Source organism: Podarcis melisellensis (assembly GCF_964234715.1).
Source record: "Podarcis melisellensis genome assembly, chromosome: 3".
Lineage (NCBI taxonomy): Eukaryota > Metazoa > Chordata > Lepidosauria > Squamata > Lacertidae > Podarcis > Podarcis melisellensis.
Window position 1 is genome coordinate 22,881,798 of NC_138530.1, and position 25,118 is coordinate 22,906,915.

The following is a 25,118-nucleotide window of genomic DNA, read 5'->3' on the forward strand; positions in this document are numbered from 1 at the left end:
GTGCCTCTGAATTCCAATTGCTGGGGACCACAAGTGGGGAAATTGCTGTTGAGTTTGGGTTCTGCTGTTGAGCTTCCCATAGACATCAGGTTGGCCACTGTGAGAAAAGGATGTTGAGCCAAATGGACTATCAGGCTAATTCAGCAGGACCGGTTTGCAGAGCAGCCTTCAGAGAAAACACACACACATGGCTGGCACATCACTTTTACCATGACTGTGCAAGCTTTTGAAAAGGAAGCAGCTTTCTGTGTACTTTATCCCTGCACAAGTTGATCATTGGCTAAGCTACCGAGATACCCTTTCTTCAACAAAGAGACCTTTGGAAGATTGAACACAGAGAGATCTGGCATTCTGTTGAGAAGCGGGTACAGTTAGAGCAGACACTGTCGCTCCAAAGTAGCTTAGAACCACGTATAGCAGCTCACGGAGGTTGTGCAAAACTTAGTAGGCATGATGTATTGAGCTGTGCAAACTCATTTCCTTCCTTTGGCGCACTTTGCTATCAAGAGTCATGGAGAAGATGCTTGTGAACGTAAAGAAATGGCTAGAAGAAAACAGAGCTGTCTTCTTGCCTCCAGTATGCAATAAGCTCATGTAAGTTAATAGGTTTGTGTGTGGTTTTTTTATTAATGGAACATGTGCAGAATTTTCTCCTTCTCTTGAGGGTCGGACTCAATGAAATGGCTTACAAGAAAGGAGATTCTGACAAAACATAATGAAAAACTTCTGACAGTAAGAGCGGTTCGGCAGTGGAACAAACTCCCACGAGAGGCGGTGAATTCTCCTTTCTTGGAGGTTTTTAAGCAGAGGTTGGATGGCCATCTGTCATGGATGCTTTAGCTGAGATTCCAGCATTGCAGGGGGTTGGACTAGATGACCCGTGGGGTCCCTTCCAACTCTAAGATTCTATGATTCTATAATTCGCTGTTCTATGCTTCGTTTTCAATTCTTATGCAAATCAAAGAGGAGAGGAGAGTCACGGCTCAGTAGAGCAGCAAAGCTTTGCATACCAAGAGTTCCAGGTGCAGCGCCTGGCATCTTCAGGTAACACTGGGAGATTCCTCTGTCTGAAACCCTGGAGGACCACTTCCAGTCAGTGTAGACAGTACTGAGTGGTCTGATTTGGTACAAGGCAGCTCCCTGTGGTCTTTGAGTGAAATACTGTATATGTCTGTCAAAGGTCTTCAATGTCTGGCCGAAACAGAAGCAATCAAACCTAAAGGCTGTTTTGCAGATTAAAAGCCATAGTTGTCAACATTAAGTAAACAGTAGTTCTTGATAATAAACATGCTTTGTAGTCTTTGTGGCATTCACAGATGCACTGATAATAAACTTGTTGTATGCCTGTGGACAGCAGGTTGTAAGAGTGTACAACACTCCACAAATAGTATTTTTCACACCTTAAAATAAAACACAGGTTCAGAATAATAATAATAATAATAATAATAATAATAATAATAATAATAATAATAATAATAATAATTTATTTATACCCCGCCCATCTGGCTGGGCTTCCCCAGCCACTCTGGGCGGCTTCCAACAAAATATTAAAATACAGTAATGCATCAAACATTAAAAGTTTCCCTAAACAGATGTCTTCTAAAAGTCTGGTAGTTGTTCTTCTCTTTGACATCTGGTGGGAGGGCATTCCACAGGGCGGGTGCCACTACCAAGAAGGCCCTCTGCCTGGTTCTCCGTAACTTGGCTTCTCACAGTGAGGGAACCGCCAGAAGGCCCTCGGCACTGGACCTCAGTGTCTGGGCAGAACAATGGGGGTGGAGACGCTCCTTCAGATATACTGGACCAAGGCGGTTTTGAGAAGAACTCCAGGCTTTGAAGAAGCAAGTCATATACAGTAACTGGAAAACATGTTTGAGTTTTCTAGGCACCAAGAGGGTGGGAAATAACATATACCTGAAGGAGCATTTCCACCCCCATCATTCAACCTGGACACTGAGATCCAGCGCGAGGCCCTTCTGGCGGTTCCCTCATTGCGAGATGTGAGGTTACAGGAAACCAGACAGAGGGCCTTCTCGGTAGTGGCGCCCACCCTGTAGAACGCCCTCCCTTCAGATGGGAAGGAAATAATCAGCTATCTTCTCTTTAAAAGACATCTGAAGGCAGCCCTGTTTAGGGAAGTTTTTAATATTTAATGCTGTATGTTTTTAATACTTGATTGGAAGCCGCCCAGAGTGGCTGGGGAAACTCAGCCAGATGGGCGGGGTATAAATAATAAATAATAATAGTAATTATTATCATCATCAAAGTGCAACAACAATTTTAGGATAGCTCAGAGGTGGGCTGTGCAACCACTTCGGCTGAATCCCACTGATGCAGGAAGATTCGGGAAGATTCAGCTTGAATCTGAATTGAATTGAGGCCACTCCAACTTGCTCTGACTTGCTCTGAGTAAATTGGGAGTGATTTGAGCCTGTTTGGAGCTTGGAACTCTGTCTAAGCTTAGCTGGCTGCCCCCCCATCCCCCCCCCCAGTGTTGCAAAACACCATATTAGGTGGATGCCAGTTTGGGAAGTTGGACTTTGCTCATTGAGAGCTCTATCTCCCAACCCAGAGAGGGCTAAAGTCTCACTGAACACTATCCAATCACAGTGCTTGGGGAGAGGGATGGTGAAAACTTCAAAGTACAACTCAGCTCTCACTGGATTCATAATTTTGCAAGCTCCCTCTCTGAATGTTAGAAAGCAGGAATGTGGGAGAAATTTGATTCATTTCTCATGTAGAGGTGAAACTCACTAATTTACACCATTTGAAACAATACACGAGCATCCTTTGAAATTTGAACTTCTCCAAATTTTGCAGTGTAGTTTGTTGACCAAGTAAATTGCATAAAAGTGCACCTGTCAATGAAAATAGCATGTGGATATGCTATTCAGGGAAGCCGGCCATGCAATATTGTGCAAATAGGCAAGGTTGCATACAAAAATGCTGGTTTGAAGAGTCTTTACTCTTTTATCCTTTTATGCCTTAACTTATCATAGGTTTCTGTTAAAAATTGGTATTTTTATTACCCTGCAGGCACCGCTATCAGCTCAATGTAATGTTTGTTGGTGGGCCAAACCAAAGGAAGGATTATCATATTGAAGAAGGAGAAGAGGTAACCCATTGGGAAGTCTTTCATTTAGTGATTTGGGTACAATGTCCTTACATAGGCTTGCACTATCTATGACGCAATGCCCTCTAGATGTTGTTGGACTACTACTTCCATCATGCTTGATCATTGGCTACTCTGGCTAGGACTGATAGAGGAATAGGGGACTGTTATCATTAAGCTATTTTTTTTAAAGCGAGCATCTTAGCCCAGGCATAGGCAAACTTGGCCTTCCAGATGTTTTGGGACGACAACTCCCATCATCCCTAGCAAACAGGACCAGTGGTCAGGGATGATGGGAATCGTAGTCCCAAAACATCTGGAGGGCCGAGTTTGCCTATGCCTGATCTTAGCATTTATAGCTTGCAGTTTTCCATGTATCCAATAGATGTCAGCATATTCCCTCATATTGAATTTTTAAAACCACAGTTCAGTTTTCCAAAACTGATTGTGCGGGCGCTGGAATATACATGAATCCCTTGCAGACTGTACATATGGCATTGTGATATGCATACTTTAAATTAAGTTTTCCCCTCTCCTACACTGTAGTTGTTCTACCAGCTAGAAGGAGATATGTGCCTGAAGATAATAGAGAATGGAAAACACAAGGATATCTACATTAAAGAAGGAGAGGTAAACATAGCCTTGTAAATGGTTAATGGAAAATGGGTGGGGGAAATATGCACATAAAGCAAGGGTGTATTTGTCATAGTTCTCTCTGCTGAAGAAACAAGCCACCTTTTCCATTGACTTGTGGCTTACCTCTTCAGCTATAGGAACGTTTGCATGAAAAGAAAAACAAGCAAACAGAATGAGCTCTGGATGCACCTGAAGTCCTCCCTTATCATGTGTATAGCATACCCTCCATCATTTCTCCAATACAACCTCTGTATCCTCCATCCAGACAAGCAAGAGGTATTATCAGAGTTCAAGGACACGTTCCAGCCAGAAAACATTCAGGGGGTGAAACAAGGCCAGTGTATGGCCTGAGGGGAATTCTGAGGGCCAGATAGAGCAGGATTTGGCCCCCAAGCCTGAGGTTCCCCACTCCTGCCATGAACTATGGCAACTGTTTCAACTTCCTTTCTTTCTTTTTCTGAGCAGATGTTCCTCCTACCAGCCAGGATACCACATTCCCCTCAGAGATTCGCAAACACTGTGGGATTGGTTATTGAGAGGAAAAGATTAAAGACTGAAACCGATGGACTCAGGTGAAATATAATCTTCTCTATTACCTTGAGCAACTTTGAGAACAATTTTGGTTCAAAAAAAGTGGCATACAAATACTGTAGTATAAATATAGTACTTATGCAATATGTAACCTCCCCGGGGCACAAACCTGGGCAGTGTGTATGGAGGTCCTAGGCTGCCCAGATGATAAGACCCCCCTTTCGGCCTCACTGATGTGGTCCAAAGGAAAGTAGAGCAATATGCTTGGCTGCTGGAGTTACCAAAAGGAGGCGTACAAGGTGCCATCCAACTGTCTTAGGGCCTTCACTCTGGGTTTGTGTAGGGTTTACTCCTTAGCATTTTCTTCTCCCAACCATATCCCACAAGGCAACGAAGGTTTAGGATCAGAGTATTCCTTCTCCTCGATGGGTCACTTCCCCAGCCCATCTGCTCCTCACTTCCTTCTACAGCCCATGCAGAAACCACCTTCTTGTACATTGAACCCTCCATTGGTCGCAGAGCCTGTCTACACATTCAGGGGGGAGTCCCTAACTCACTGAGGGTATGAGACCCATCAACTACCCTCACCTGGTTTAGCTGGTGTGGCCGCTGTCGCATGCTGGCAGCTTCTAGGAGTCACAGGTGAGATCTGAGTGTAGGATGGAGACCAAAGTGGGACAAACTAGCCCATAAGGAGCACAATGCATGTGTGTCTCCCCCTCCATAGGTACTACCCCTCCTGTAACATCCTACACATCCCATGGAGCTCACTTCAGTGCTGATAAAGCAGCGGTTTGACTTCACCCCTGGAGGCACACTGCACTGTCTCTCTAGACAGATGGATGCCAACAAGTATGCAATGTGTAGTAAATAACGTATTGAGGAAAGAGTCAGTGGGATGGGACATATTTGCACACAGAAGGTCTGGTGTCTCAAGGTTGGGCTAGAAATGTCCTCAGTTTCAAATCCTGGAGATCTTCTGCCCATCACTGCAGACAATACTGTGCTTAATGACAAGGATGCGCTGCAATGTATTTGAATTAACTAAAGTCCAATCTAAGCTGAAATCAGATTTCAAGATTCTCAGTGGTGCCGAATTTTATTTTCCTACCCAGTGCAGATAAGTTCAAATCAAACCATTAAACGTTTATTTGTTTTTAACCAGTGCATAATATTTTGAAACGCATTTAGAGAGTAAAATAACACAGCCTTCCATTTTATATGATACAGCCACTTAATGCAGTTCCTCCCCCACCCTTTTGTCAGATACTACGTTGGAGAATCAACCAATGTCCTTTTTGAGAGATGGTTTTACTGTGAAGACCTTGGCACACAACTTATCCCAATAATCCAAGAGTAAGTCTTCTCCATTTTATTGCATCGTGTTGTATCCAAATAACTTTTATTCAGAGCTGACCCACTGAAATTAATGGGCCCAAGTTGTATTATTATTATTATTATTATTATTATTATTATTATTATTATTATTATTTGCTGCTCATCTAACTATCCTACTGGGTTGCCCCAGCCACTCCGGGCAGCTTCCAACAAAACACTAAAAACACAATGAAATACCAGCCATTAAAAACTTCCCTGAACAGGGCTGCCTTCAGATGTCTAATGAAAGTCAAATAGTTGTTTATCTGTTTGACGTCTGTTGGGAGGGCTTTCCACAGGGCAGGTGCCACTACTGAGAAGGCTCTCTGCCTAGTTCCCTGTAGCTTCACTTTTCGCAGAGGGAGTGGGAAAGCAAGAATGCATTTGTAATGTCGCCCAGACATACAATTTGGTTACCTGTATTAGTCTGAAAAGTTTTACTCCTTTAACATTTGCCATTCCAGGTTTTTCAGCTCAAGGCAGTATCAGACTGGAAAACCCAATCCAGGTAATATAAACTTATTTCAGAATCAAAGCAATTATTCAACAAGCAATAATATGGGTGGTTTTTTCCCCCTTAAGGAAAGCTTAATTAACAGCAAAAAACAACAACCCTATTATTACTGGCTGTACTGGCTGTGCACACATGACACATTCAAAGCACACAGACCTTGGGAATCCTGGGAATTGTAGTTTACCACTCACAGAACTACTATTCCCAATCTCAGCATCCTTAACAGTTTCCAGGATTTGGGGATGGTGGTGGATGTGATTTAAATGTATGGTATGTACAGAACCACCGTCTCTCTTTAAACTCTGCTCCAAATGAAATAACTTCTGCAGGAGAAATGTTAACTTTCTTCTCTCTTTTTCTCTTAACTGAGACTCTGCCAGAATTAAAGGGTAGAAACAACAGGGTGATGGATTTATTGCCTAGCTTTCTCTGAGCTTTTCAGGATCTCAAAAATTAAAATACATAGCTTTCTAACAAAGCTTTTCACAAGAAAGAGGAATACTTTGGTCTGGAGTGTTTGTGCTTCCTCTGACAGCTTCAATAAACTTGTGCAAATGTTCATGGTGGTTCAGTTCAATTCCCATGGTGAAATATTAGGAGAGCTTTTAGGGATGATTGTTTGCACACGGCCCCACGGAGCGGCTTCCATGTTAAGAGTATTACAAAGCAAAAGATGAGCTATTGAGTTTTATCTAAGGTGCTTATTCCCACCCCCCTTAAAACTCTTATGAGAGTATTTCTCTCTCCTCTATTATATTAACAATAACAAAACCACTTGTGTTTATTTCTAGATACAAAGAAGCTAGACTACTTGAAGCCAGTTTGTCTCTTAAGCTTAACACAACAGACAGAGTAGATTAAAAAACGGCAAATGCTATAATTGCATTTTAGCAACAGGCATTGGGTTTTACAGTGGTTTATCCCAGGGGAACATGGGACGTGGGTGGCGCTGTGGGTAAAACCTCAATGCCTAGGACTTGCTGATCGTAAGGTTGGTGGTTCAAATCCCCGCAGCGGGGTGAGCTCCCGTTGTTTGGTCCCAGCTCCTGTCAACCTAGCAGTTCGAAAGCACCCCTAAGTGCAAGTAGATAAATAGGGACCACTTTATAGCTGGAAGGTAAACGGCATTTCCGTGTGCGGCGCTGGTGCTGGCTCACCAGATGCAGCTTCGTCACGCTGGCCACGTGACCCGGAAGTGTCTTCGGACAGCACCAGCTCCCGGCCTCTTGAGCGAGATGAGCGCGCAACCCTAGAGTCGGTCACGACTGGCCCTGATGGGCAGGGGTACCTTTACCTTTTATCCCAGGAGGACACGGGTGGCGCTGTGGGTTAAACCACAGAGCCTAGGACTTGCCGATTAGAAGGTCGGCGGTTTGAATCCCTGCGACAGGGTGAGCTCCCGTTGCTGGGTCTCTGCTCCTGCCAACCTAGCAGTTCGAAAGCACATCAAAGTGCAAGTAGATAAATAGGTACTGCTCCGGCAGGAAGGTAAACGGCGTTTCCGTGCACTGCTCTGGTTCACCAGAAGCAACTTAGTCATGCTGGAAGCTGTACGCCGGCTCCCTCGGCCAATAAAGTGAGATGAGCACCGCAACCCCAGAGTCGGTCACTACTGGACCTAATGGTCAGACATCCCTTTACCTTACTATCCCAGGGATGGAGAAGCTGTGAGCCTCCCATATGTTGTTGTCCTCTGGTTCCCATCAGCCCCCAACCAGCAAGCTCAGGGATGATGTGAGCTGTAGTTCAGCAAAACATCTGGAAAGCCATGGGATCCCCATTCCTAGTTCACCCCTAACTGGGTGCTACACTAGAACTAGTGGTAATCATTTGGCTGCCACCAAAATGGGAGTGACACACAGATTTAATCGCCTTCTTTAAAGATTGAGTAGAAGTGACCTCATGTCATGCATGCCATCCATTCATTTTATACCCTGGGATGTTATCATGTGAGTTCACTATCTCTCAACCCAAGCAGGATTGCTATGGAGTTAAAATGATGGAGGAGAGGAGGAGAAAGAGAAAGGTTTAAGCTGCTCTGGGCAGCCTTGAATGAAAGTTAGGAGGGAAATGCAAGAAAAATAGCTGGTTGATGCAAGAATAAAACCATCATCTTTGTGATCTGTTTTCTGCATCAATTGTTCATTTAGTTAAGTGCAGTCATCCTTGCTGTGCAAGGATGTTAATGTACATGACAAGTTCCTGGAATAAGGGTGGGTGAATCTGCCCCTTTTTTGTTTCAGTTTCTCATTTTTTTCTGTGTTTTTTTAAAATAAAAATTCCCTGAAAATTCGTCAGCATTTTAGTGAAATTTCCTCCTTTAATCTGCAATTTTGCCTGGCATACACATTTTTTTTTTTGGCAAAGCAATTTTGCATTTTATATGTTGCTTTCAGGAACATATGCCTTTTGATGCACACTTTAATATACACATTTTTGTATGCGTCGTTTGGTTGGGGAACTGCATTGTAAAATGTAGAGAAGTACAAATCCTGAAGATTTGCAAGTTGTTTCAGGAACTTCCAATCAGGTAGGTTCGCATTGCAAGTCCTCACTAAACTGAATTTCTTCTCCATCTCTACTTATAAGACACCACTAGATGCAGGAGCCATCAGAGGGGTTGGGGTAGGCAGGGCAACGTTGCTCACCTGCATTCCCAATGCTGAGCATTCCTGAGAGGAGGAAAGGTGAGACACAGGGTAGGGTAGGGAGTTCAGTGTGGTGCAAACATGATGACAGGAGCACTGGTCTACCTCTGCTAAGCCTCTTCCTTACCCAGAACTAACAGTGACTCTGGGCATTGGGAAGGCAGGTGTTGGGGAGAAGCTGCCCAGCTTGTGCTGCTCCACCATGCATGAAGTGTTGGCCTGAGGGTTTTTAAAATTAAAAGACCTTAGAGGCCAGTTACCAGGAATAGCATTTTCTTGCCAGAGATCTGCAGAGTTTTAAGAAGTTTCTGATCTGTTTGGGTTTTTTAAAAAAACTATAAATTTTGGTGCCATGTCTTTGCTATTCCCAGTGCAGTACATTTTTTTTTCTTCACATCTAAACCTGATCTGCAAAAACAATTATACAGGATACAGGAAGGTTTTAAAGTAGACCAAATGAACACAATTCCACGACCCCTGGCTGACTATACTACTGATGCTTACCTAATGTGCTTCATAACTACTTGGGATACCACAGAGAGACGTTGCATTTTTCTGCATCTTATTTGGACCATTACCGAAAAAGCACCCCAGAGATGTGTTTTGAGAGTACCGTGTGGCTTTCGGAGAAGAAAATGGGAGTGTGGGTGAAGATTTCACCTTTGCATGTAGTTAAGAGACTGAAGTTAATTTCACAGGGTGCAGAACTGTGAACCTCAGAGCAGGATTTGAAAGGGCAGAGTGTGTTTCAGACTGTTTCAAAACAATCAGGAAATGCAGGGTAGTAAATTTGGAAGTCCTGCATAATCAGTTTTGCTCCATATTGGCCAAGAGAATCCCTAGAAGGCATTTGAACACACAGTACGAAGGTAATGAGTAGTGGCAGTAAACGTGTCTGCTTAATGTTGTCTCTATTTATGACAAAGCAGGAGTTGAAAGACCCAATGGGCAGCAGGTTTAAAGAAGCTGGTGAAGGGCAGGAGAAGTAGGAGAAGCTGTCGTGGACTGTTAGATAATTTGAAATTTGGCCCTTGTCCTTTTCTATCCATATGAAACACCAAGCATTAATATGACAATATCACATGTTCTTGCAATAAGCTTTCTGATGGGCAAACACCTGTCACCGCTTGTAAAGCAATCAGAAATATATATATATCTATCTTTTCTACCTCTAGATTTTCTTTGTTTTCAGATGAACTTTTGAAAGAAATGCCTTTCCCCTTAAACGAAGCCAAGGTCATGGATCCTTTTTCCTTTCAAGGCTGGCTGAATGATCATCGTGAAGAGATAGATCAGAAGAAATCCTTCAGACTTTTTGGAGACAGCTCTGAAACTGAGGTAGAAAAAACATGAATACTTTGAAAAGGAGGAGTTGAGTGAATTATTTTTTCAAGTGAACAGGCAGCCTCCTGTGTAGAAGTGTTTTTTGTATCTTATTTTGTATCTTATTCAGGGGCAGGGAATAAAGGATATGCAATGTTCCTCAAGGATAATCTAGCCTGAAGATGTCCATTCTCTCTCTTCTATTGGCCTTGGACAAGGATGAGGAATCTCTGCCCAATCTCTGTTGGACTCCCAGTAGATGAAGGCAGCTGTAGTCAAGCCATGTCTGGAAGACTGCAGGTTCCCAAACCCTGAACCAGGAGAAACTCTATAGCAGTTGTATGTCCAACAGCCGTTCTAGGGAGCTATACAGATTCCTGCTAATACACAAACTGATTTACACCAGTACTTCTGAGGAACACTGATTTAGTCATCAAGAGACCAAACAAGTGACGTTAAATGTGAAGAGACCGGTTGTGCCTTTTCAGTTAACATTAAACATAAATAAAAATAGCTATTTATATAACTTATTCAAAGTGTTGGTGCTTACCTTTAAAGACCTAAACAGCCTTGGCCCTGTATTCCTGAAGGAGCATCTCAGCCCCATCGTTGTGCCCAGATATTGAGGTTCAGCTCTGATGGTCTTCTGGTGGTTCCCTCACTGCAAGAAATGAGGTTACAGGGAACCAGACAGAGGGCCTTCTCAGTAGTGGCTCTCTCCATGTGGAACATCCTCCAATCAGATGTCAAGGAGATAAATAACTATACAACTTTTAGAAGACATCTGAAGGCAGCCCTGTTTAGCGAATTTTTTAATGTTTGATGTTTTATTATGATTTTTTATTTGTTGGAAGCCACCCAGAGTGGCTGGGGAAACCCAGCCAGATAGGTGGGATACAAATAATAAAATTATTATCATTATTACTATTTACCTCTAATAATCAAGTCTGATTGGAGGTGGTTTACAATGTCGGAAAAATCCCCCACATGGATGCATCTTCTATTGATGATGTTGCTTTCCTCACAAAAGTGACCATAATCAACTTACAAAAGCAGTAAATCATTAAAACCAAGTGCCCATAGGCTCCAGGAGCTGGGACAAGATGTGCAGAACATTGCTACAAAAACCAGTGCCAGCAAGGTTAACCATTGGGATCTGCCCCTAACTGCTAAACAGGGATTTAGAGGAATGAGAAGAGAAAAATAAATGAGGAATCACAGCTGTTTGAAGTCCAGAAAAAGATTCCCATTAAGTTCAAGTGCAAGCCTCTGGAGAAAGGAAAACACACTGTCTGTCCCAAGAGTGGTGTGCGCTATGGATAAAAGCACAAAGCTATTAGTGGGAGGATCAGAAGAGTACAGGGGCAAAGACCATAGAGGTAAAGAGAGAGAAATGTGTAGATGTGATCTGTTACATTTTGTTTTTACATTCTGGTATACAAGGCCTTTGGCAAGGTTAATGCATCTTCTCACAATTTCTGTTAAATAATTTTAAAAGGTAAAGGTAAAGGTACCTCTGCCCGTACGGGCCAGTCTTGACAGACTCTGGGGTTGTGCGCCATCTCACTCAAGAGGCCAGGGGCCAGCGCTGTCCGGAGACACTTCCGGGTCACGTGGCCAGCGTGACAAAGCTGCATCTGGCGAGCCAGTGCAGCACACGGAATGCCGTTTACCTTCCTGCTGGTAAGCGGTCCCTATTTATCTACTTGCACCCGGAGGTGCTTTCGAACTGCTAGGTTGGCAGGCGCTGGGACCGAGCAGCGGGAGCGCACCCCGCCGCAGGGATTCGAACCACCGACCTTTCAATCGGCAAGTCCTAGGCGCTGAGGCTTTAACCCACAGCGCCACCTGCGTCCCGTTAAATAATTTTACTTTGACACAAATATTTCCCATGGTAACACATTGCATTTTCTTGGTTTGTTGCCCAGGTTATAATTTTTGGACCAGGAATAAGCAAAGAGGGAGGAAAGAATGCAGATGTATGGCTATGGCAGCTGGTATGTGATGCTAGTTCCATTTCGCACTAATTATGTAAGTAGGGTAAAAAGGTAAAGGACGCCTGGACGGTTAAGTTCACTCAAAGGTGACAATGGGGTGCAGCGCTGATCTCACTTCAGGCTGAGGGAGCCGGTGTTTCCGCACTGGCAATAATTCTTCCATCGAACAAGCAATGGAAATAAATGAGGTGTGTGCACTGATCAGAAGTGGCTCAACAGGTAGGACAGAACTGCTATGGTAGCTTCTGGGGTAGCCCGTTGCTTATCTGGAGGGAGAGCAGCAAGGTGGCATAGAGGCTGGCATGCTGCAAAGCCAATCCAGTGTTTGGCCATGTCTCCCCCAACCCTACCCCACAGCCTTGCCCGTTTTCCTCCTGGCAAGCAATAACAACACACTTGTCAGAAAGCAAGCGTAGCTGCTCTGCCCCACTGGGTGAAGCCTCCATGGGCATAGGATCCAGCTGTGGGTTCGACTCTGGCTCAGGAGAAAAGTCTTTCACTTCAGGGGTTACAGATGATGCTGGGACACCCTTGTCATCGCTGCAGTTGGACTGAGGCAGTGGGGTTCACCCATGGGTTCCTCAGCAGTCTCTGAACCCAGTCTACTGTTGATGCTGGCTGTGCTTTAGTTTAAGAATAGAAGATGATTATTGCTGGATCTGGTCAAAAGTCCATATAGCCCAGATGTCCCATTGGCAGCCCACAAGCACAACCTGAGTGTTAAAGCATTCTCCCTACCTGCTCATTTGAAAAGTTCTGTTCATGCAAGACCTCCATTAGTCCTCACAGGAATGAAATGGCTCATCATTCTTACAAGACAGACATGAGCCCTTTTTAGTAGCGTATTCATGGTTTTCCTTGAAGTAATGTCAGTCTGAAGGAGACTCTTGAGAGTCCCATGGGCTGCAAGAAGATCAAACCTATCCATTCTGAAGGAAATCCTGATTGCTCACTGGAAGTACAGATCGTGAAGCTGAGGCTCCAATACTGTGGCCACCTCATGAGAAGAGAAGACTCCCTGGAAAAGACCCTGATGCTGGGAAAGATGGAGGGCGCTAGGAGAAGGGGATGACAGAGGCCGAGATGGTTGGACCGTGTTCTCGAAGCTACCAGCATGTTTTTGACCAAATTGCGGGAGGCAGTGGAAGACAGGAGTGCCTGGCGCGCTCTGGTCCATGGGGTCACGAAGAGTCGGACACGACTAAACAACAACACAATGTCAGTCTAGTCCCTGTTGGCTTGGTGAGCAACTTTTCAGGTCTTGGAAAGTATTTCAAGGATCTGATGAGAAGACTGAAAAAATACTTCGAACAACCAAGTGGCGTATTTTCAGGCTGACATATCTTTCAGCACACTGCTAGCTTAGTTGGTGGGTTGCCTCAAGACAGCTTCATTATGTGGAGCTGTGGGCTGCAAAACTCAGTCTGATTGCTGCTCCTCACAGTGCATCTGTACTGGGTAGCAGGGGAGTTTTTCTGTTGGCTTTACTGTGGAGGTTAAGCCTCACTCAGTTTGTTTGTTTGTTTGTTTGTTTGTTTGAAATCAAATAGTTCCACAAATGAAAAGATCAGCTATCATTACAGAATTCCAGGGAGAAGTGAACAGCTTTTCCCCAAATTTCTACATCGACTCACATTATTGGTCTCAATAATGTGGTCATTATTGGTCATTATTGGTCTCCTGCAAGTTATGAGCCCTAAACTGATCAAAACAAAGGAGAACCTTTTCACTGCATACAAGGTTTGCACAACTTGTGATGCACTAAATCAGTTTTTTCTCAACCAACAGGGGCATACGACGAACTTGGTGTGGAGTGTTTGTGAGAGTGGAATTTTTTTGTTTTTTTGTTTTGGTAATGTACAATATAAGTAAACAAATTTAAAGTTAGGAAATTTCAACCCATGTGAAAAATTCAAATTAAATAATTATGTGAACTGGGATTGAAGGGGGTGTGGCATCTTTTTTTATGTTAGCTAAAAGGGGACATGGACTGAAAAAAAGGTGAGAAACACCGTAGTAAATGAAACATCTCCCACCACTAGCCAAATCTAGGTTCTTGTCCCAATGACCATTCAGTTTATTCAGGTCCCAGAAAGAGGAGAACCAAGGATATATATCAAGCCTGTGGCATATAGTTGTTAATGACTGTTTTGGGTCACAAGCCCTGCTTTTACAGAATTAATTGATTTGTTTATTTCCCAGATCACTAGATTACTGATGCTTTGGTTAGACTGACTGATTAGTTCATTAAGATATACTTCCTAGTTTGTGGCTGCTAATGACAGTCCAGGAAGAATTAAAAGCCTGTCTTTTGTTCCTGCCTTTTCAGGAAGGAACATCTGTTGTTACTGCTGACAGTAATACCCTGTGTCTAGCAAATGGAGACAGCCTTCTCATCCCAGAACAGACTGCGTAAGTATACAACAGTATGTGAGGTTGGCCACCTTTTGCAAATGGCCACCTCCTCTCACCCAGCTATTGGTACATCACTGCTCCTTCTGCTTTCTATTCATGAAAAATTCATTTAGTTTCTACACCAGGGGTAGCCATTATTTATTTATTTTGCTGAACTACAGCTCCCATCCTTCCTAACCATGATGACTGCGGCTGGTGGGCAATGTTCAACAACATCTGAAGGACACCATATTGGCTACCCTTGTTTGTGTGTAGTGGCACCAGTATTTTGTAACACTGTGCCTACTGAAATCAGACAGGTGCTGTCATTTTGATATTTTTGACACCAAAAGATATTTGTTTCAGCAGGCCTTCTCAGAGAATTTATTTGTTTCACTGTTGGCTATTTCCCCTGTACAGTCGTACCTTGGAAGTCGAATGGAATCCGTTCCGGAAGTCGATTTGACTTCCAAAATGTTCAGAAATCAAGGCGCTGCTTCTGATTGGCTTCAGGAAGCTCCTGCAGCCAATCAGAAGCCACAGAACCCATGCTGGATGTTTGGGTTCCAAAGAACATTTCCAAAGTGGAACACTCACTTCCGGGTTTGCGCGTTCGGGAGCCAAAACATTCGAGTTGCACTTCCGGGTTGGCGCCTCCGGCAATGGGGGAATTCCTCTGATTGGGAGGAATTTGCTTTGTGGAAATCAGGGTCTGGCCAGCCCGGCGAAGGCAGAGACCCACTAAAAATCACAGGCGGGAGAAGCCTGTGAACGTGGGATTCGGCTGGCACTTTTTGCGCCTCCCCTACTCGCGGGGAAACCCGGTTTCGGGGATCCGGAGCGATGTGGGGTGAGCGGCACGGTGCTTCAAATTGACTGCTTCTTTCACGGAGTGAAGCCACATTGCTGTTGCCGGAGAGCGCTGACTTTTTCCTGCGGACAATTTGATTTTAAACAACTACCCGTGAGTAGAACGGAAAATTGGATTTTTAAATGTCCTAATTTGGCATCAAAACGGGGAGGTTTCAAACAGGAAGTCCGCCTTCCCTTTTTTGTAAATAGATTGAAGCAAAGAGGCTGCAAGCTAAAGTCTTGGAAAGTCTTCCGTAAAGGATTAAATTTCCATCGGCTAAAATCATTAAACCCCCCTTGGAAGCAGGAGAAGAGGGGGGAAATTTTGGATCGTGTAAGCCTGCATGAGAGAGTGAAGAAAGTCAAATTACCACCGCTCTGAACCTGGAAACGGGCTGCTAGTAAGACTGACGTTTTGGGAAAGTTCATTGACTGTGAATAGAATGTGTGTTGACAGCTAGTTAAATAAGAGAAATACATTGTTTCCATTGTCTCCTACGTTTAAAAAGGAGTAAAAGTAACTGAAAATTGAAACTAACTTTATTGCTTGAACTGTGCTTGAAAGGATTGATACAAATAGAAACTGTTTCCCTCTAGAGGGAGCCTTTGAAACTGTTACAAGAGTTGAGCTGGGGGAATTTCCAGCTGCAAGATAAAAAAACTGTGAGAATCAGGGATTGACCTTGGATTGGTTAAGAATGTCAACAGAAGAAGCCATAGTGATTGCATTATGTAAGATAAATGATTCATTGGAACAGCTTCACAAGAAGACGGATGTGATGACTATCAAAATTGATAACTTGGGACAAAAAGTGACTAATTTGGGACAAAAAGTGAACATCAATACAGAAACTATTCCGGAATCGATACAGGAATCTACTTTGACATGGCAAATTGTGGAGAAGGCGAAGGAGAAAGTTGTTGTTGTTGAACCTAAAGTAATACAAGTGGAGAGGGAGAGAGCCCCAGCCTTACAGAGGCAATTTGATGATTATAAGTTGATGCCCTTTATGATTGAATCTAGAAAAAGTCAGATTTTGAGGATTGGAGCCCTGCTTGGACTGGAGAAGGAAAGTTGGATAGATCCCCTCATGCAGGGATTTACTGACCTTTGGGACCTGGACTTGGGTCAGGAGGAGATTGGAGTTGTGGGGACCTTCAGATTTGGAGGAATTTTGAAACACGTCCTGAAATATCTTTTGGATCTTAGTTTTAACTACGGAGATTTGGCTGACCTGTCGAGAAGGAATAAAAACATTGTGGTCGCACCCCCGTACATATTCCCGTACATCTTCCCTTACCCTTGGCCACCAGAACTGCCTGGTGACAAGCAACATGGTTTTGTGTTAACCAAAATGCCCCGCTGTTGGGTTGTTGTGCCATGCCCTAATAATTTAGGGCATGTCCCATGCCCTAATAATTTAGGGCTGTCCCATGCCCTAATAATTTGTGACCCACACACCATAGATTGCTTTCCTATTTAGAATTAATGTACTCCATATGTTTTAAAGTTGGTAGAGCCTGGCTCTATGATGGGGAATTGACACCTAGGGTCTCATTGCTATGAACTGCATTGAATCCCCCCCATATGTTTAATCTACCCAAATCCCTGGTGAGATGTTCATTCTCAGTCATGACAGTCCAGTCTCATTACAACAATCTAATGCTTCCACTTATTTTGGCAACCTCTGTATAGCGGACTGCTCAATTAAGCAATGACATTTTCCCTAAACTACCATTTTACTTCTTTCCATTCTGCTAGTTACCAGTAATTAAATTCAGGAGCAGGAGGTGAAGTGAGAGGCAGAAAGGATTTGGTATTTGATAAAAAGTGTTCCGCATCCTCAGAAATACTTCTAGCATTGTCAACAAGCAATGAATAACCTAAAGGGAGAGTTTAATGTTATTGGGCAATGAATGCTTAGAGTCAATCTGAAAAGATTAACTGATAAGGTTTTAAAAAACAGCAGGAACAGTGGAGGGGTGCATGTCTGCCATTCAGTCCCATTCTCTGTTTTGTTTTGAAGGTTCCAGTGGAAGAGAGCTGAAGGATCCATTGCTCTTTCCATTATTCAGGATCCTGCACAGAAAAGACCCTATACCTGAGTTGCTGGCAAGACTGATTAATAAAAGACTGATAAAATGTTTTATGTGAGCACTGCAATCTGAAGAAGAAGAAGAAGAAGAAGAAGAAGAAGAAGAAGAAGAAGAAGAAGAAGAAGAAGAAGAAGAAGAAGAAGAAATTCATTAATCTTGAATCCACACATCTAAAACTATATGACACCAGTTGTCATACTTAGTTGGTCTTTAAGGTGCTACTGGAAGGATTTTTTTTGTTTTGACCACTTTAAATAGTCATAGATTTCCCCAAATAATCCTAGGAATGGTAGTTTTTTAAAGTTGCCACAGCTCCCTAAGAAGAAGGATTGATTGTTAAACGACTCTGGAATTGTAGCTCTGGGAAGGAATAGGAGAGTTTACAAGCAACTCTCAGCACCCTTAATAAACTACAGGGCAACTGATATGACTTTTCATATGTGGTGGGCATGTGAGCTGTTACAACCATTCTGGGAAAGAGTATGTACAGTAATAAGCAAAATCACGGATCAGGACATATAATATAATGTAATCCAAGCCTAGGCTTATTAACAGATATTCAACTTAATTTGTTATACAAGGAACTTTTTGATTTTCTTCTGGTGGCTGCACAATTACTCATAGCAAAGTAATTGATCACCTACACATCAGACAATGGGGGGGGATGGACAATTGCTTTGTCTGAGAAACTAACGAAGAGAGTACATGTCTCAACAAGGCATCTGATCTGGATAATTTTGTTGAAATATGTTACCCCTTTATGAAATATTCCCATGGACTTATGGGAAAATCTGACTCATTAGTCTTCTGTTCCAGGGAGAGGTGGTGGGAATGGGGGAAACCAATTGTTCTGTTAATGTTTATATTTTTGGAAAGCGATAACAATGTTTTTTTTAAAAAAATGGAATAAAAATAAACGACAACTCCAAGATTTTAGGGGTCGGGGAAGCCATGGCTGTTTAAAGTGGTATCATAGTAATTTAAATGCATGGTGCGAATGTGGCCTAAGAAAAAATAAAACATATTTCAATGTTCCACTAGGAGTGAGGTCTTGTAAAACAAATGCCTAGTTGTTATATATAACACAGTATCAGAACTCTTAAACAGACTTGCATCACCCACAACACCAGATTTAATTTTAAAAGTTGGCAGGCGTCAGTATATAGGTAAAGGTAAAGGTAAAGGTACCCCTGCCTGTACGGGCCAATCATGTCTGACTCTAGGGTTGTGCGCTCATTTCACTTAAGAGGCCAGGAGCCAGCGCTGTCTGAAGACACTTCCGGGTCACGTGGCCAGCGTGACGAAGCTGCTCTGGCAAGCCAGCACCAGCGCAGCACACGGAAACGCTGTTTACCACGCCGCTATAAAGCGGTACCTATTTATCTACTTGCACTTAGGGGTGCTTTCGAACTGCTAGGTGGGCAGGAGCTGGGACCAAAAGATTCGAACCGGCGACCATACGATCGGCAAGTCCTAGGCACTGAGGTTTTACCCACAGTGCCACCCGCATCCCTTCAGTATATAGGTAGAAAAATTAAATTTTGGAATTCTTAGTGTTGAAAGGGATAGAGTGGGGAGAGGGGAAGGATCTGGACAGTCTGAGCCAGTGGTTCATAGATCCCACTCGAAAAAGCCAAAAGGAGCTGTGTAATAGGAAGCTAAATTGATGGCTTGAAACATGAGTTTTGATTAAAAAAAATAGGGAGTTGATGAACGTTTTGAAAGCAGAGGAAATGAGAGCAAGTGATATATAGAGTCAGTGAATTCTTTTTGATTAACCAAGAAATCGACACATTGTGCATAACAACACTTGCTCACCATTCTCTTGAAATCCAAGCTCCTCATGTTTCAAGTGTTCCTAAATGATTGACTTTACAGAATACAGTGAGCAAAAATCTCCCCTTTCATGCTGATTCAGCTGCTATCGTATATTGCAGCCAAAATAGTCCTGGCCATTTTGAACCCACTTACCCCCCTGTCTTGGACCATTACACCACAGCATATAGCATATTTGAAAGAAAGGAAAACACAAGAAGGGTTGACAAACTGAGGGGGAACAATAAATGTTTATTATTTTAGGAAGGTAGAATCTTGAGGTGACTCTCGGCCTATTTTAAAAGTTTGCATTGCAGAAATCAGAATCATCGCAGCATTTGATTTCCCGACGGATACCATTTTGATTAGGACAAGGCATATCACAGTTCACCAGATCCTTCAACGCACAATCGAGTATTTTATCTCTAAACACCCCATCTGAGACAATGTGTGAAGAGGAAGAAAGAGGAAAAGAGAAAAGAGTGAAGACATGTATCATTCTCACCCTCAGTTACCACAATAATTAACTGGAATTCACATAAAATATCCAAGGTGCTCTCCACTAAAAAACCTGGTAATACAGATGGCTGAAAGAATAAAAACACACAAGGGCTGAATCTAGACACACACACACACACAGACACACACACACACACACACAAAACATTTTAGGAAAATGTGTTGTAAACTTTATAATGGGAAATCACGTTGGAGAAAGATGGGACTCCACAGTGCCATCCAGTGTCACAGTGTTATAATGCATATAAAATGCTTTTTCTTTACTAATGCAGCTGAGTGCAACGTTTATTACTCTGGGGAAACAAAGCTATTCTGAATACAGGTACACATGTCTCTCTCCACTTCTTCAACAGCCCCTAAATCTGCACTAGAATGTAGAGAGAAACACACAAACAAGTTTAGGAGGCACATATGGGAAGGAGTGGAGTGGAGTATTGTGTGGTACCCACATGCATACAGTGGGATATTGCAGTGAGACATAAGTATGCATGGAGGGTTTGAGACCAGAGAGCTGTGTTTTATAGAATTGGGTCATACACCCTCTTTTCTGGTGATGTAAGTATCTTATTTGTCCTTCTTTTAATTATTTCAATGTGCTTGGGGGGGGGGGGTTGACAAGAAATTTTCTGCACGTGATACCACCTGACCTTGATACGCCACTGGGTGATGGGGGAAATAAGACCTTCTCTTCCTTTCTACACTAACACTCTCTTCAACTATGCAACAGTCAGGAAAGAAATGTCTGAACTTGTTGCATACAAGCTCAGACTGCATGCTTGAAGCTATGCTTCTGACAAAGGCATTTCCATAAATTATTCCCCATTGCTGTATCACTAAGCTGAAAGAAATGGAAAATAAGCAGAAGGGGAATGTGGACCATGGAGCCCAAACAAGGCACAACCTTTGCAGCTGTTTCTTACCTTCGAGGGTGGTGATGCCAACACAGGTTCCTCCATCACCAACTTCACATGTTTGGTGTTTGCATGGTATTCCTGGTATCATAATTAGGCATTTTGCACAGAGGCGAGCATCTGCTCCAAAAGACAAAACCCAAATGTTGTGAATATTGGAGGGTTGCTTTGATTGATGGATTATATTTCTATGCTGCTTTTCATTCAAAGGAACCCCAAAGTGTCTTAGAAACAATGAATGACAATAGGGTAATAGAGCATCAGAAATACTTCACAAATAATAAGACAGAAAACAGCAGAAATCATACAGAATAATTAACAAGATTTTTAAAAAGTAATAGCCGAATGGCCACGGAATTTCCCTAAGCCACTGTAAAATATTAAATGGAGAAATGGAGAAAGAGAAAGCCCCCAGACCACTTCTGAAGGACTTTCTGCTTGCAAAGCTGGGTGGATTTTTCATGGCTTGTTCTTTAAAGAATTGATCCCAAATAGTTTTTATTAAAGATTTCTTGTGCTACAGAAGGCTTGCCCACATCTTGAGTATTATTTTCTATTTGCAAAGTATCTCTACCCAGTAAAGGAGTCAGTTTCCCTGCTTGAATATTAGGGAGAGTTGCTTAAATACATAAAATGTTGAACAGATTCTAACAGGCTGCAGTAAAGAAAGTGATGTGAAGCAGGGCCTCTCCATCATAGATTGCAGGGGGTTGGACTAGATGACCCTTGGGTCCCATCCAACTCTAAGATTCTCTGATTCTCTGATCAGCTTCACTGCAACAACAGCTGCCCTTGGCTCACCCTCTCCCTCAATTGCCACCTAGCAACAGTCTTTCCATTAAGGTGCAACAGAGGGAGAGAAAAGAAGAATTTCCATTTAACTGACCTAGTTCAGATTCTATGGACAGAGCATAAATTTGGTTTGGTTCATACTTCTGGCTGCCAACCTGCACTTAACCTGCCTCCCTTGGCTGACAGTGCTTTTCCCAGCTCTTGCAAAAAGAACATACCTCCAGGTGTGAGGAACAGGAAAACACAGATTGCAAGAAGTACTTGACTTGGGATGGACATCTTGGTATCAAAAGGTGTGTTCTCCTGCAGAGCCCCAAATCACAGAGGAATAGATGTGGACCTTTACTGGATTCCTCCAGGGTGGAGAAGATTCTTCCTTTGATCCTTTTAATGACACCTTAGAGATCATGGTGTCCTTAGAAAGGAACTATAAAGATAAATGGGTGGGCCATAACATCATGAACTGGCCACTCATCACAGAACAAAAATCCCAATTTAAATGAGAACTTGAAGTGTGGGTGGATCAGATTCTTTGGTGTCAGGGCTTCAATGACCTCTGCAAGTCTCCACTGGCACACCTGCCACTTTTAGGACCAAATAAATGCAGGGCAGAATCAAAAATATCATCAATGCTTGCCCAAAAATAAATGGGCAATGGTTTTAACGTTTAATTCAACTTTTAGGTGTTGAATGGTCTCTTTAAATTTGAAGGTTCATTATTGTTCCACAAGATGTGTATGTCTTTAAGGGCCAGAGCAAATAACGTGACCTAGTTTTACAGCCGTGAAACAGTATGGCAGGTGCTGCTAAGTTGTGTTAATTAAGCTGTGTCAGCAATTGGGTATAGTATATAAAGAGCAGCACCTAGCTCTCTCAGTACACTGGTGGTTCGGTTGGTCGATGGGTCTTGTTTACTGATACATTAATTGTGAAAGGAGTTTTTGTTTATGTTATTAAAACCTAGCTAAAGTTATTTTGTGTTCCTTGTAATGTGTGGTCTCCCCAGCAAGCTCTCTGCAGCGCAACTAGTCTGGGAGTGACAATCTTATAGCAGATTTTGATAGCCAAGATGTGTAAATAAGCAGCAGTGTCCTGACGTTCCTGAAATACTAAATGCATTTCCCCACTCCCAAAGAAGAAGAAAGTGTTATAGGATTTCCTTTCACCATCTTTTGTTTTATTTTGTATTGAAGAGACTTCGTCCACTCAGTCAGTAAACCTACACCCACTTACCAAGGAGTAAGCTCCACCGGACTCAGCAGAGTTCACTTCTGAGTAGACCCATACAGGATCACCTTTTTCAGGTTTCATTCAAGGAACAAGAGATGAGTCGTATAATGTTCATGGTAATGTCCAAATATCTAGTAATACTTTATTTAAAATTTCAGATTTTGGTTTTGAGTGCAAAATTAAGAATGTAAGAAGTGCTTGCTGGAACTGGCAACTAATTTGTATGGCTTTCAGAGACGTTTGGACATATTAATGGAAGATAAGGCTATCCGTGCCTAGTAGCCATGATAGTTATGCTTTGCCCCGAGGGTTGGAGACAGTATTACTGTGATGGCTTGGGACTCAGGCTTAGACTCGGAACCAGAGGAGTCTCAGTCTGCACTGGATCCTTTGCCTATCATCTGAACCAAGTCTGGGGCCTGATCCTGAAGTGTCCCAGTCTGCACAGGTTCCCTTGCAACAAACACCAACTGGGCCGAGTCAGGTCCCTGAGCCTGTCCTGGCTCCAGATGCGGGGATTAGCTTGTTGCCTTCAGCTGGGCCATCACTTACAGCTGCTCCACTACCGGTTTGGTCAGGGGAGGTTGAGGCAGCCCCTGACGTCTCCCTAGCTGCAGAGACTAAGGTCTGAGAGAAGGAGAGACCTGAGTACTTGCAGGAGGAGTGCTCACCTTCGAGCGAAACAGGGAGGTGAGTCGCCTGGGGATCAGGACCGGCCGTTACCCCAACAAAGATAAAAGGCTGTCAGACCCCGCCCCAGGTTGCGGGAGCAACATTGCTGTATGCCAGATCCTGTACCTGTCCTTGCCTGGTTTTCTGCCTCGTGTTCTGCCTTGACCCTGTCGGACTGACTCCTAGCAGAACCTTTAGATTCTGGAATGGACCTGGACCAAGGTTCTCGTGTTACCCCCGGGCACAGCACAATTACTTCCAAATATCATTAAAATAATGAATTGTTGTGGAATTCTGGAAAACTGAATTTAGGAATCAAGAAATGAGACAGAATCCAAAATTAACAAATGTGTCTGTTGTCATAGTGCTTCTCTCCCATGGCATGTGTGTATAAGCAGCCTGCCTCTTCTTAGTCAATGTGTGTGGCCACTGGCATGAACCCCTTGCACCTTCAGGATTTCCCTGGAGTTGAAAAAGAGGATCCATCTCTGCACTAATATATTTCCCCTTTAAATGTTGACATGGCAAGCTTGGACATGGCAATTCTTGGAAACAGATTTGACACAGTCATCAGCCTTCACCCTCCTGCAAAGAATAAAAATTATATACTGTTTCTCTTTAGCTTGTCATCCTTTCTTGGTTTTTTCTTTTCTTTCAAGTATGATATATGCAGTGGTGTAATAGTCCAAGATAGGGGGGGGGGTTGAGTGGGTTCAAATTAGTCAGTGCTATTTCAGCTGCAGTATCCTAAAGTACAGTAAAGGTAAAGAGACCCCTGACAGTTAAGTCCAGTTGCGAACAACTCTGGGGTTGTGGCGCTCATCTCGCTTTATAGGCCGTGGGAGCTGGCGTACAGCTTCTGGGTCATGTGGCCAGCATGACTAAGCCGCTTCTGGCACAAACGAACACCGACACCAGAGCAGCACACGGAAACTTTGTTTACCTTCCTGCCGGAGCGGTACTTATTAATCTTCTTGCACTTTTTGGTGTGCTTTTGAACTGCTAGGTTGGCAGGAGCTGGGACAGAACAACAGGAGCATACCCCGTTGCGGGGATTCAAACCGCCAACCTTCTGATGGGCAAACCCAAGGCTCAGTGGTTTAGACCACAATGCCACCCATAGTATCCTAGAACAGCCCAATCAGCATGTGTCAGGGAATGGTCTGAATCAGAGGATTGGGGAATGCATTCTCAGGCAGATCAGATCCTCTTTGAAGAGGAGCTGGAGGAGTGGGAAGATTTGCGCCCCTTGTCTCCAGCAGTTTCAGAAGCAGGGAGAGACATAGACACAGAGCATCTTAGACAGGAGTTGCCTAGCTACGAGATAATGGAAAGAAAAACAGAAGGGAAGGAACAGCCAGCAGAGACATCATTAGAGAGTATGGGAGACCCTCCCTCCCCCAAAACTAGGAGGTCTGTCTGTATTAGAGAACAAAGAATCCAGAGAGGAGGAACTTCTTGTTGACGCCTGGGATGTTGTGGGAGATGGAGGGGGGAGGATTCATAGTAGCTAACTTCGCTCCTTGTGGAGAGATATGGATTTTTGCTTGCAACCAGATGACTGAATAAAAAGGACTATAAAATAGAAAGTGCTCATTAATTCTTGTCTTTGAAGTCACTGAAGGGAGGGGAGGACTCTCCATGCCTTATAGCATGAAAGGGAAGGTTTTTGGCCAGAAACAGAAATGAAACAGTCAT

The 25,118-nt window shown here is 43.3% G+C and overlaps 2 protein-coding genes across 6 annotated transcripts in view; one reads left to right on the forward strand and one right to left on the reverse strand.

Moving 5' to 3' along the window:
* Positions 1 to 310: 310 nt before the first annotated feature.
* HAAO (3-hydroxyanthranilate 3,4-dioxygenase) overlaps positions 311 to 25,118 on the forward strand; it is a 31,762-nt gene continuing 6,954 nt past the window's right edge. For 2 of the 5 annotated variants that reach the window (XM_081904393.1, XM_081904392.1), the window contains exons 1-9: positions 311 to 594; positions 3,037 to 3,115; positions 3,659 to 3,742; positions 4,214 to 4,320; positions 5,546 to 5,635; positions 6,121 to 6,164; positions 10,011 to 10,156; positions 12,070 to 12,138; positions 14,468 to 14,550. In XM_081904393.1, coding sequence (XP_081760519.1) covers positions 512 to 594; positions 3,037 to 3,115; positions 3,659 to 3,742; positions 4,214 to 4,320; positions 5,546 to 5,635; positions 6,121 to 6,164; positions 10,011 to 10,156; positions 12,070 to 12,138; positions 14,468 to 14,550 — 785 coding nt within the window. In that variant the 5' untranslated portion in view covers positions 311 to 511. Of the gene's footprint in view, positions 595 to 3,036; positions 3,116 to 3,658; positions 3,743 to 4,213; positions 4,321 to 5,545; positions 5,636 to 6,120; positions 6,165 to 10,010; positions 10,157 to 12,069; positions 12,139 to 14,467; positions 14,551 to 17,411; positions 17,668 to 25,118 lie in introns of those variants that run through there. The other 3 variants (XM_081904394.1, XM_081904391.1, XM_081904395.1) reach the window with 3 other exon arrangements.
* On the reverse strand, positions 19,529 to 21,933 carry LOC309365936 (uncharacterized protein). The gene is made up of 3 exons (XM_081904566.1): positions 21,737 to 21,933; positions 20,736 to 20,846; positions 19,529 to 19,734 (listed from the first exon to the last, which is right to left on the reverse strand). Exons 1-3 carry the CDS (start codon positions 21,795 to 21,797, stop codon positions 19,595 to 19,597), a joined length of 312 nt encoding a protein of 103 aa, XP_081760692.1. The 5' UTR covers positions 21,798 to 21,933; the 3' UTR covers positions 19,529 to 19,594.